Source organism: Aethalodelphis obliquidens, unplaced genomic scaffold, assembly GCF_003676395.1.
Source record: "Aethalodelphis obliquidens isolate GAN/ISIS:26980383/991018 unplaced genomic scaffold, ASM367639v1 scaffold45, whole genome shotgun sequence".
NCBI lineage: Eukaryota > Metazoa > Chordata > Mammalia > Artiodactyla > Delphinidae > Aethalodelphis > Aethalodelphis obliquidens.
The window spans coordinates 6,924,319-6,937,328 of NW_020837989.1; the positions used below are offsets into that span (position 1 = coordinate 6,924,319).

The window sequence follows — 13,010 nt, forward strand, 5'->3', positions numbered from 1 at the left end:
GAGAAGTACAGCAAACAAAGGGTTACTCAAGATTCCAATGAACTCAATTTACGCTCCTTGCTGGTACTCAGTGGTTTTCTACTGTAGTATTTTTTAAAATAAAATCTAACAGTACTTACTACGCAGAGAAGTATTCTATATACTTCACTTTTATTATCTCATTTAATCTTCACAACAACCCTTTCAAGGTTGTTAGCACACCTATTTTATAGAGACCAGCAAACTATGCGCCAGGGAGGTTAAGGAACAAGACTGCACGGGTCACAAGGCTAGTGAGAGACAGAAGAGCAATGCAAACCAAGGCATCCTGACAGGAAAGCATGAGCTCTGAACCGACACAGCATGGTCAGACACCACGGTCATATTCTATGAGCTATTTCTGTACTCATAAAAAATTACTGAAGGGGGTTTCCCTGGTAGCACAGTGGTTAAGACTCTGCGCTCCCAATGCAGGGGACCCGGGTTCGATCCCTGGTCAGGGAACTAGATCCCACATGCATGCCGCAACCAGGAGTTTGCATGCTACAGCTAAGGAGTCAGACAGCCACAACTAAGGAGCCCGCCTGCTGCAACTAAGGAGCCAGCAAGCCACAACTAAGGAGCCCGCCTGCCGCAACTAAGACCCGATGCAACCAAATAAATAAATAAATATTTAAAAATTAAGAACAAACCAAAACAAAAAAAAGTCTAAAAAAATTCTGAAGGGATGGTAGACTTCTACCAATACAGTGAGGTGAGGGAAAGGCAAGCTACATCTGAAGTCACCAGAGTTCACAGGAATGATCTGAAAGTGCATGTAAGGAAACATGCATGGGGGTGGGGCGGGGGAGCCTCTTTTGAGCTCTGACTCTAAAGTGAATTTTAAATTCTGATTAAATATATACTTATATTTGTACATTTATAAGTATTTTAACACAAATTTACAAATATTTATACATATATATTTTTTTATATACACAGCATATAAATCACACACATTAATGTGAAGTGCTGTTCCTGGTAATGTTCTAGATACAATGGGAAAAATAAAATCATTTAAAGTCTGAAAGATAAGGAGAGGTTAGGACTGCGGATATTTTAAAAGGTAGTTATAGAAGATACCTCTATGGAGGTATCACAAGGATAGAAGCAATCTGAATGAAAAAAGGTAGCAGACATACAGCTCACTTTCTGAGGAAATTTACCTCAACAATTTCTATGCATAATGATGCCATGCCTTACCCACAGGGGTTAAATGAAACACCAAAGCCCTCATCTTGGATAATTAACTGGAAGCAAGCTATCCGGCCTGACCTTGTTTGGCCCCACAGGAGTATCATACCATCTAAGAAAATACAAAGTCAAGGCTGCACCAAAAAGTGTGGCCCCTGGATCTATTGTACGCTCAATGGTGGATTTACCAACAAAGCCTACTGGACATCTCTGTGTTCAGTATTCTGTGTCCTGAGTGACATAAGCCATATTCTCTCCACACTTCTCAGGGTTTTGCAGGAGATGCTTCACAAAAGTAGTGGTCCAACAGTTTGATAGACAATGCACATTTCAGATTAAGGCTAACTTAATGTTATGACCACAACATTAAACTTTGTAATATACCCATTAACATTCTGGAGAGCATCAGAGGTTCTGGAGAACCTCTGGGAAATAATGATCTACAACATTTCTAACTAACATGGTTAATAAAATGTGTAAGTTTTAAATGGCAGAGACTGAAAGCAGATTAGTGGTTGCCAGGGGCTGGGGAGACAGGATATGGGGAAAAACTGCTCAATGAGTAAGGGACTTACTTTTAATGAAAATGTTTTGCAACTAGATAGGTGATGGTTGCACAACAATGTGTATTAAATGCCAATGAGTTGCACACTGTATTATTATTTTTTTTGCTGTAGCAAGCCTCTCACTGTTGTGGCCTCTCTCGCTGCGGAGCACAGGCTCCGGACGCGCAGGCTCAGCGGCCATGGCTCACGGGCCCAGCCGCTCCGCAGCATGTGAGATCCTCCCGGACCGGGGCACGAACCTGTGTCCCCTGCATCGGCAGGCGGACTCTCAACCACTGCACCACCAGGGAAGCCCTGTATTATTTTTTAATGAAATTTTTTGTTTTGTTTTGTTAATTTGTCTTTGGCCACGCTGGATCTTCATGGCTGTGTGCAGGCTTTTGCTAGTTGCACAGAGCAGGGGCTACTCTTCGTTGTAGTGTGCGGGCTTCTCATTCCAGTGGGTTCTCTTGCTGTGGAGCACAGGCTCTAGGCACATGGGCTTCAGTAGTTGCAGCACGCGGGCTCAGTAGTTGCGGCACATGGGCCCTAGAGCAAACGGGCTTCAGTAGTTGTGGCGCATGGGCTCAGTTGCTGCAGCGCGCAGGCTCTAGGGTACACAGGCCTCAGTAGTTGTGGTGCACAGGCTCAGTGGCTGTGGCTCGCGGGCCCTAGAGCGCAGACTCAGTAGTTGTGGCACATGGGCTTAGTTACTCCGCAGCATGTGGGATCCTCCCAGACCAGGGCTCAAACCCATGTCCCCTGCATTGGCAGGCAGATTCTTAACCACTGCGCCAACAAGGAAGTCTTGAACTTTAAAATGGTTAATTTTGTTATGTGAATTTCACCTCAATCGAAAAAAAAGTGAGGTCTTAAAACTCCCACATCCATCTCAGTAAATTAACAGTATTTACACCTTTGTTATTCTCTACTACTACAGAAAGTGGTTTTTGCTAATGAAAGACGTGGGGGAAGGAAAGGGCTCTTTTTTTTTTTTTTTTTTTTTTTTTTGCGGTACATGGGCCTCTCACTGTTGTGGCCTTCCCGTTGCGGAGCACAGGCTCTGGACGTGCAGGCTCAGCGGCCATGGCTCAAGGGCCTAGCCGCTCCGTGGCATGTGGGATCTTCCCAGACCGGGGCGCGAACCCGTGTCCCCTGCATCGGCAGGCAGACTCTCAACCACTGCGCCACCAGGGAAGCCCAGGAACGGTCTCTTTAAGAACACAGAAATAAGATTCTGATTCTACAAATCCCTCTATTATTAGAAAAGTACTGTTAATAAAAGTGCCTTAAGGTAGGGTGACTCCAAACCCAGACAACTTATAGAACAAAAGAAGTTCCTCATAGTTATACCCAAACAGTTATATATGAAGACTACAAATATACCTGCTAAACAAACTGATTCTAAGTTATCTTAGCTAAAAGTAACATAATATTTAATTCATCACTTACACCAGAAGCCACTAAGCCACTACCAAAGAAAGGAACTGCATAAATCTCAGTGCATTGGTTACCATAGTTATTTCATTCTCCATCATGCACATATTCAAAAAGTACATTATTTGGATGGCAGTTTTGTTTTTCTAACTCCCAGGCAGTTCTTTTAATAATGGTTAAACATGATGGAAAATATTACCCAGACATGTTGGAATAAACTGCGCTTTACATATAAGACACAGTTTTAAGGATGAATACATTAAAAGACCAAAGATACAGAAAATCAAGATGAAAAACTGCTTACCCTGTTGCTAAGCACCTTCTGAACAGGCTCAGAATCATCAAACACAACGAACCCAAAATTGGGTAATTTCCCACCGCTGTTAATACGCAGCTCTACCACATTCCCATAATCTGCAAGTGGAACACAGATTCTCAAATAACTTAGAACATTTCCTTTAAGTATTACACGCGCACTGTCCAATGAAAGCCACTAGTAACACATGGTTACAAAGCATGTCAATTGTGGCTACTCCAAAATAAGATGTGCCCTACGTGCAACACACACGCTGGATTTCAAAGACTTAGGATAGGCTGATGGAAAGTATCTCATGTTTGTACATATTAAGATGATGTCTTAGATACACTGGGTTAAATAAAATATTAAAATTAAATTATCCAGGTTCTTTTTGCCTTTTAAAATGTTACTACAAAACTTAAAATTATAAATGTGGCTCATCTGTTTCTATTGGATAGCACTGTATTAAATGAATCTAGTATTTAAAACTCAATAACCTACTTTGAAAAAAATCTTTAAGCTCTGATTTGTCCACCTCATGAGGCAGGTTGCCGATAAAGAGTTGGTGGCTGTCAGGGTGTCTCACGATTCTTCGGGGTTCAACGTCACCTTGCTCACCAGCCTCACGGACTGAAGAGGAAACAAAAGCAGGAAGGAATGAGAAAGAGGACACCTTTACATGACTGTTCCATTCAACAGTTCTCTCTACCCCTAAATACAGGCAATTCCATTAACTCCACAACATATTTTTTAAAATCTAAGTACACGCAAACATCAACTACCCTCCCAAAACAAGCTCTCACCCTCAACAGGCTCAGACTAAAGAAGCCACCCTTCTGAGCTCTCACCTGGTCTAGGTCCCCTCTGGGGAGGAACATTTATTCGCTGTTCTCGCACCCTTTGATCCCTCTGAGGCCTCTGCGGTGGAATCTGAGATTCAGGCTTAGACTCCGGACGAGGCTAAAAAATGTGTAACGTTAACTTTTGTGTAAGAACAAAGCAAGCTTACCTTTTATTCTTGTGAAGTATCCTAGCTAACAATAAGGTTTAAACTAGAAAATGACAACTCCCTCATTCTCTCACACACACACACACACAAAAACACATTAAAAATCACCTTGTAACACAGACGTAGAGAACAAACGTATGGACACCAAGGGGAAAAAGCGGCAGGGGCGGGGGCTGGTGGTGTGATGAATTGGGTGATTGGGATTGACATGTATACATTGATGTGTATAAAACTGATGACTAATAAGAACCTGCTGTATAAAAAAATTAAATTAAAAAATAAAAAAAAAATCACCTTGTACCCTTCTCCTCTGCCTTATTCATTAAACCTCTGTGAAATCACATTACACAAAAATACAAGTAAATTTGCCTAATATGCAAGCTTAATTAGAAACTCACCTGTGAAGCTGGTACTTTAACAACATGAGGTGGTATCCCAGTAACTGGAACAGCTCCACTGGGTGGAAGGTTCTTACTGGTCACAGATGCCCAAGAAAATGTCTAAGGGAACACACCAACATCAGTTGATTACACTACTTATCACAACAATATAAAAGGTATTAGCTTTTGGGCTTCCCTGGTGGTGCAGTGGTTAAGAATCCGCCTACCAATGCAGGGTACACGGGTTCAAGCCCTGGGCCGGGAAGATCCCACATGCCACGGAGCAACTAAGCCCATGTGCCACAACTACTGAGCCTGCGCTCTAGAGCCTGCGAGCCACACCTACTGAAGCCTGGGCACGCAGAGCCCGTGCTCCGCAATTAGAGAAGCCACCGCAATGAGAAGCCCACGCACCACAACCAAGAGTAGCTCCCGCTCGCTGCAACTAGAGAAAGACCACACACAACAAAGACTCAACACAGCAATAAATAAATAAAATTTATTTTAAAAAAAGGTATTAACTTTTGAATTCTTGTATTATTACATGCGCATCTCATCTGCAGAGGCAAGATGGAATTTATAAGTAACTTGAGATTCCTTTTCCCCTCTACTTAAAATTTAGTACTAAAATTCTTAGGGCTAATCAAGTATCAGCAAAGTATGAGAGGCTACTTTCACATAATTTCAAGTTTGTGAATCAAAGAAAATTCTCCTTCCAAAACCAGCTCTTCCTCCTATGATTCTCTCAATCTATAACCCAATTACACCAACTTTAGAATCTTCTTGAGTTATATCAATCAATACCAAAATCACCAAATCCTATTATTTACATCTTAAATCTCTTCTCCAGCTCCACTGCCATGACCCTAATCCAAGATGTCATTACCTCTCTCCAGAACTACTATAATTAAGCCACCTAAGTTGTCATCCATTCTCAATCCAGCCAACCTACTTTTCCACCTGCAAGCTAAAGTGATTTCACCATTTCTCTTTCCTACTCACCCAGAAGCTTCCAGAGACCAAGAACTCTATCTACTTTACTGACAGTTCCCATACCTAGAACAATGCCTAACGCAAAGACACTTGAAATAACTGTTAGAGAAACGGCATTACAAGAACCCTGGCCCCATAAATACAGCACTAAAACATATTCCTTCAAGGAGCATCAACTGTAAAGGTTCTGTTAGTTCAGTTATCATCTTGATGTGACTCAGGGACAGTAACTGAAAATCTTCAAACTTTTCAAATCAGGTATTCTGATTAGAAAAGTAGTTATACTTGAGCAATTTGTTTCTACTTGTACTATAAAGTTGTCCTCAATTAGATTTCATAGAAAAGGGCAGGAAAAGTCTGTTGTGCCATGTTATTTTTCAAAGATAGACTATCACTTATTTAACAAGCACACAATAATCTGCAATTTGAAAGATGTAATATTAAAAAGGTTTGTTGATGCAGTGATAAAATAGCACCTGAAATTTCTGGTCTAAAAAGTATTCAAGTTTCCTTAGAGGAGGGGAAAAACTACTTTTGATTTTAGAAAGCAATATGCATCTTACTTCTTATCTGAGGTATGGCTCAATATGGAAGAAACTTCCCTAAACAACCAATATGAAAATGTACCTACAAAAGGCAACCAAGCAACAATAAAGAAGAAGAGAGATTTTTAAAAATAGAAGTGGAATAAAAATGAAGACGCATTGCATACTCTCAAGTCCTCCTGCACTGTCTGGGCTATGTCTGCAGGCGCTGGAGAAGAACTCTTCTGAGCATCCTCAGGAGCAGTTTCTTCCAATACTGGCTCAGACTTTTCCTCTTGGACTTCAGACACAGGTTCTTGCTCTGGCTCTGGTTCAGGATCAGGCTCTGGTTCAGCAACAGGTTCTTCTAAATGTTCTTCTAAGTCATTGCTTTCATGGTAAAATTTGAGAAATATCATTCTGCTTCCGTTGATTTAGCAAGAAATTCCTAGAGACCTGAACCTAAAAAACATAGCTCTCTCCTCCCCAAAAAGATCTAAGAATTATGTATTTGCGTATTAAAACAAGACAACTTTTTAGAAAAGCCCTCAGTGAGCAAATCTTAACTGCAGTCAGATTTGCTAAATTCTGATTAAGCAAATGCATCAAACAGATCAAAATGAACCAGAGCAGTGTTCCTCAGAATCCCAAAATTATTACAATTTACCTATCACATATCACAAAACTCTAATAGGCTATGGGGAGGTGGAAAGGTACAGTTTCAGTTTTTTCAAGATAAAAATTTCTAGAGATCTGCTGCACAATCACGTGCATATACTTAACACTACTATAAAGTACACTTAAAAATGGTTAAGAAGGTAAATTTTATGTTATGTGGTTTTTAGTATCAAAATTTTTTCTCACAAAAACACACAAGGAATTTTGGAGGGAAAAAAAACCCATCAGTTGTGATTCAGAATAGTTCTTAAACTTCCACATAAGTCACTTTAACAAACTGCAGATGCTTCCCTCCACCGGAAATTCTAATTTGATAAGTTTGTGGTAGGACAACAAATCTTCATTTTCAACCAGCAACCCAGGTGAGTAAAGTCAGTCCCATCACCACACCTTGAGACACTTTTGAGAGTATCCTTTAAGCACTGAATATTAACATTAAGGGTATCACAGGGCAACAAGTAAATACTAATTTATATTGCTATCCAACATATTTCTGTTCCAGTTGCAGATTAAAAAAAACCTAAGATACAGTCACACATTTGTCTGAGCTAATAAATGAAGTTCTTTATTGTTACTTAACTCATGTCTGAATTTTTGTCAATTTATGTCTAAGTCCTTGTACACCTTGCATCTCAAAAAAAGCACTTAAAGCTATGCCTTGATGTATTAAATACTTGATAACCGAAAAGCAACTGATGGATACTATTTAAGTAGTCCTCAGACTGCAATCTATATTAAACAAGTTATATATTTATGTTACATACCAAAAGCAAAACCTTTCTTCTGGGAAATTATCACTATTTTCTGAGATAATTCTCAGCATTATGGCTGCCCTCCAACAAACAGAAAGACTAAACAACTCAAATTCTCATGCAGCTCTGGACAGATGAACAAAGTTTTCCTTACCTGACAGTTTGATCATAGAAAGTTCCAGAATCATCAGGTACCACCTCAGGTGTCTGCTGTCTTTCTTCAGGTTCCTCTACTTCTTCTTCAGATTCTAAATGAGAAAAGAAATTTAACATATTTGTGCTCACTTAACTCACAAATATATTCACTTGCACAATGTTCATCATGATAAAAAAGGCAATGAAATAAGAACAGTACACATACATAAAAAGATAAAGAAAATTGGGTAAAATCATGACGTAGGCTTTAAGGACAGAATTAAGGTCATCGTAATGTTTGGGTTACAAGCATGGAGTCTGAGGTCATATTGCCAGTAATCCAACGAAGGTTCTACCACCTAACTAGCTATATGACATCAGGCAAATGACCTCCGTGCATTTCAGTGCCCTAATTTATTAAAAGGGAACAACAGTTCCTAAAATACTTATCTGTAAGGCTGTTGTATTATACAATAAATACAAAGCACTTAGAATTCTGAGTCATACAGAAAACACTAAAATACTAATTACTCTTAGCATTTAGAGACAATTCTCCACAGGTAGCTGTGTTTCTGCATATCTTACAACTGAGGCAATGGCTAATCTTTGTTCCAGACTACCTTTTAAGAATATTTATACAGCAACACTCTCGGAAAACAGCGTCTCTCTCCAGAGCAACGGGCAGGCATGTTTGCTGCCCCATCATAAGGTTTTGGTTGCTGAAACTTAGGTTCCACTCTAGTAATGCACCCCACTGCACTGCAGGTATCATCTAAACTTCTGCAGTGTCCTACGGAAACTATGGCTAAGATGCTACTATTGTTGCTATAATAACCTGTCTACTTCTGATTTAGGAGTTTGATGTCTTCTACCAATATCAGTGAAGTAGACTAACCTATCAGCCTCAAGTAGGTTAAAATCTCCAACCCTTCTTATGCCTTGACAAAAGTTACTAATGAAAGATACAGAGAATTATGAAAACATTCAAGAAACCTACACTCTCTTCAGGTCAATCTGATGCCATCCAAAAAAATTTAGACAAGTAACTTACCTTCCTGAGGCTCAGTGACAAAGCCACCAAAGACCTCATCTTGGTATCTGAAGATATCATTATGAACATAGAACTTATTTGCAACAGAGCCCTGCAATGCCAACAGAAAGTTTTCATTTATTCAGCAAACTTTTAAAATTCCACATCACCCTACACCATCGTTCTCAACTAAAGGCAATACTGCCCACCCCAGGAGACATTTGGCAACCTTGGGAGACATTTCAGGTTTCCCGTCAGGGAGGAGAGCTGACAATTACTAAGGAGATGGCAGGGACGCTGCCAGACACCCTACGCCACACAGGACAGCCCCACAGCAAGCAGTCACCCAGCCCCAAATGCCAATAAGGTCAAGGCTGAAAGGATCCCTGCTTTACATTACATACTGTGTGCTTAAAATATCACCAGGTGAATATCCAAAACTGACAAACTCTAAGTATTTAAGATGCCAAAGCCCAGACTTCAAATCATTTCTTGAACAATAAATACATATTACCAATTGCAACAGATATTTTAAAATTCGCTAAATCTCTATCCAAGAATATTGACACAAGCACTCAAACGTGTAGCTAAAAAGGTTTGCCTACCCTAGGTATAAGACACAACTACACTGAAATCCAACTATGTAATTTACTAGTCATTCAATTTCTAAGGCTGTTTCTTCATCTGCAAAATGAAGGATACCAACTCATACTTAGAGCTTTGAATATTAAATGAGACAGTTTATGTAACAATCCATTATACTATGGTAATGTTAAGATCTTTAAAGGCAAAAAAGAACTAAATTTAGAATAATTAATAATCATCCCATGATTCCTTGAATATTTAGAAGTCCATCAACAATTTTAACACTATAGATAATCTAAACCTTCCTCTAAAAATCATGACTAAAGCAACTTCATGTAATTTTTCAAATAGACAACTGAGTTATTTTATATTCAAACAGTAAAATGACAGGGATTTTAGATTCACTACCCTTCAACAGAAAAGTATCTGACAAGTAATGCTAGAGAAAACTTTTAGTCAGCAGGTCCTCTTGGAACCCCTTCCACACGCTCACACAGATAGGATTCCTTACTCTGTTCATTCTGGACCAGTCGAGAAGGCAGTACAAATGCAATTAATCAACATAAGCCTGTAGTCTTTTCATGAAAAGCATGATAACTAAAAAAAAAACAGGGCTCCTTGAAATAACAGCTGACTCCAGAACTGGGGTCGTGTCTGGAGCAGGGAGAGTGCAAGGTGAACCTGAAAGATCTGTGCCACAAACTGCCCCCCCGCCGCAAAAAAAACCCCAAAACAAACAAACAAAAAAAAACAGAAACCCGCTTGAAGGGGTTCACACTTAGCAGATCCTAGGACACTTCGGAAATTAATAAAAAATTAACTAAATCCATTAAATAAAGACCCCATGACAGATAGAAGAAAAGGCAAAGTTCTTTACAGTAGAATGCCAACTAATAAATAAAGAATTAGATGATCACCATTTGTAGCCATCAGAGTAGCAATTGATTCTGGCAAGAATCAATGAATGCTAGAACTAGCGTCTAAATTTTGATGAAGAACAAAGTATACACACAGTCTCAAAGAAGCACCCACAATTTACTTACTAATGAGAAAAGTAAAAGCACTAACTTTACAGTGGCAAAACCTGGTGACCATCACCTTAACTAAGTAATACTAATAATGGGCCTAAATGACATCAAGTGCTACCTAATGTGAGGCACTGAAAGACATGTATAACCTAAAACTAATTATAAGGAAATATCAGACAATTCAAACTGATGCATTCTACACGGTAATTTGATTGTCCTCTTTAAAAATGTCAGCGTCTTGAAAAACAAAAGATTAATGAATTATAGCTGATTAAAGGAGCCTAAAGAGACATGACAGCTATATGCAATGTGTAATCCTGAACTGAATCTTGGACAAGGAAAAAAAAATTACTATTCTTTGTATTACTGGGACAATAACCAAAATTTAAATATGGACTATAGATGGATAATTGTATTACAAATACTCTAATTTGATAACTGTACTATGGTTATGGAAGAGAAGTCCTTATTCTTAATAAGTGCTCACGGGCTTCCCTGGTGGCGCAGTGGTTGAGAGTCTGCCTGATGCAGGGGACATGGGTTCGTGCCCCGGTCCGGGAAGATCCCACATGCCACGGAGCGGCTAGGCCTGTGAGCCATGGCCGCTGAGCCTGCGCGTCCGGAGCCTGTGCTCCGCAACAGGAGAGGCCCCAACAGTGAGAGGCCCGCGTACCACAAAAAAAAAAAAAAAAAAAGAAAAGAAATGCTCACTTAAGTACTGGAGGATGACTGGGCATAATATCTCCAATTTACTTTTTTTTTTTTTAATTTTATTTATTTATCTAATTTTGGCTGCGCTGGGTCTTCGTTGCTGCACACAGGCTTTCTCTAGTTGCAGTGAGTGGGGACTACTCTTTGTGGTGGTGTGCAGGCTTCTCACTGAGGTGGCTTTTCTTGTTGCGGAGCACGGGCTCTAGGCGTGCGGACTTCAGTAGCTGTGGCACATGTGCTCAGTACTTGTGGCTCACGGGCTCTATAGTGCAGGCTCAGTAGTTGTGGCGCACGGGCTTAGTTGCTCCGCGGCATGTGGGATCTTCCCGACCAGGGATCGAACCCATGTCCCCTGCATTGGCAGGTGGATTCTTAACTGCTGTGTCACCAGAGGAGTCCTCCAATATACTTTTAAAATAGTTTAGAATTAAAAATGATAGGTAAATAGAAAAAGAATTATAAATGTGTGGACAAATGTGGCTCTAGGTAAGATATATTAAAGAGTACTTCTGCACTATTATTTCAACTTTTCTGTATATTTAAAACTTCAAAATGAACAGTTTTTAAAAAGACATGTACAACCTTTCATTGTTATTTTTTTTCATACCTCAGGAGCAAGGACAAAGGTCTGCATGAATCTCCTCAAAGCCTGGTTGTTATTAGAGAGCAAGCCCATCACCTGGACCACCACACCATCATTCAGGGTGGCATGAGCATCGACATGACGGATCTTAGTGTGGCAATTGGTGAAATTTTGTGACATCACTTTCCTATGGATTTCCTAAGGAATCGAAGAAAGAGAATGCAGAATCTCCAAGAACAAAAAACTTTCTAACACAACAAAGATAGAGCATTTACCTGTGCACATTTAAATTACAAACTACACAGACCCCACTGCAATTTGTCTTAATATAGTATATTCCCAATGACACCTTAACCTTAATTATTAAAATTATTGTCCTTAATTAACATAACTAAAATGTTTACAATAGATGATCCCCATGCTAAAACCTATCATCTTCTAACATAAAAGAACTTCAGAATATATCATACAAAATGAACGAAAGTGACATTATAAGCTTTTCAATGATTATCATATAAACCAAGTAGTTACTGAATACCTAAATTTCTAAACAGAAGTTGAGAAATTTCATCTTTAAATATCAACAAACGTATCAAGCATGTATCCATCTCAATTCTATGGGTTATTTTCTAGCTACTCAACAGCCTACACGAAGCTTGTTTTGCTTACTTTCTGTCCATAGACCGCATCTGCTGGCTTTCCATTCGAATCCAATCCCCCATGGACATAAGAAGAGTTCTTTCCATAAAATCTGTAAAACAGAAAGATACTTGTCATCTTCAAGTATCCTAAGACCAGGTATTTACTGTTCATGTTTGAACCCATCTGTCTGACTAGTACATTCTTGGAGGCAGGAATGTATTTTCTTTTTCATCTTTGTATGCAATCATAATATATGCATCATCTACATGTCACAACATTTGCTGAATGGGAATGAATCTGGTCAAGGAATTTTTATGAGTCACAAGTTTCAGGTCTCAGGAAAGGATGATCATGTTGGGAAGGATCTTGTAGTTCACGTCAGGAAGGCACCTTAAAATAAAAGTTCCTGTTTTCACTCAAGGAGACCACAGGTAGTCTTGATATACAAGAGGACATCTATACTCTCTA

The 13,010-nt window shown here is 39.5% G+C and overlaps 1 protein-coding gene across 1 annotated transcript in view; it reads right to left on the bottom strand.

The window, feature by feature from the left end:
* Positions 1–13,010, bottom strand: part of G3BP1 (G3BP stress granule assembly factor 1) — a 31,630-nt gene that overhangs the window by 1,688 nt on the left and 16,932 nt on the right. Inside the window, exons 3-11 of the mRNA XM_027081487.1 lie at positions 12,570–12,651; positions 11,925–12,098; positions 9,015–9,105; positions 7,983–8,076; positions 6,587–6,788; positions 4,900–5,001; positions 4,341–4,452; positions 3,994–4,122; positions 3,499–3,608 (exon numbers count right to left, since the gene is read on the bottom strand). Of these exons, the coding sequence (XP_026937288.1) occupies positions 3,499–3,608; positions 3,994–4,122; positions 4,341–4,452; positions 4,900–5,001; positions 6,587–6,788; positions 7,983–8,076; positions 9,015–9,105; positions 11,925–12,098; positions 12,570–12,651 (1,096 nt within the window). The remainder of the gene's footprint in view (positions 1–3,498; positions 3,609–3,993; positions 4,123–4,340; positions 4,453–4,899; positions 5,002–6,586; positions 6,789–7,982; positions 8,077–9,014; positions 9,106–11,924; positions 12,099–12,569; positions 12,652–13,010) is intronic.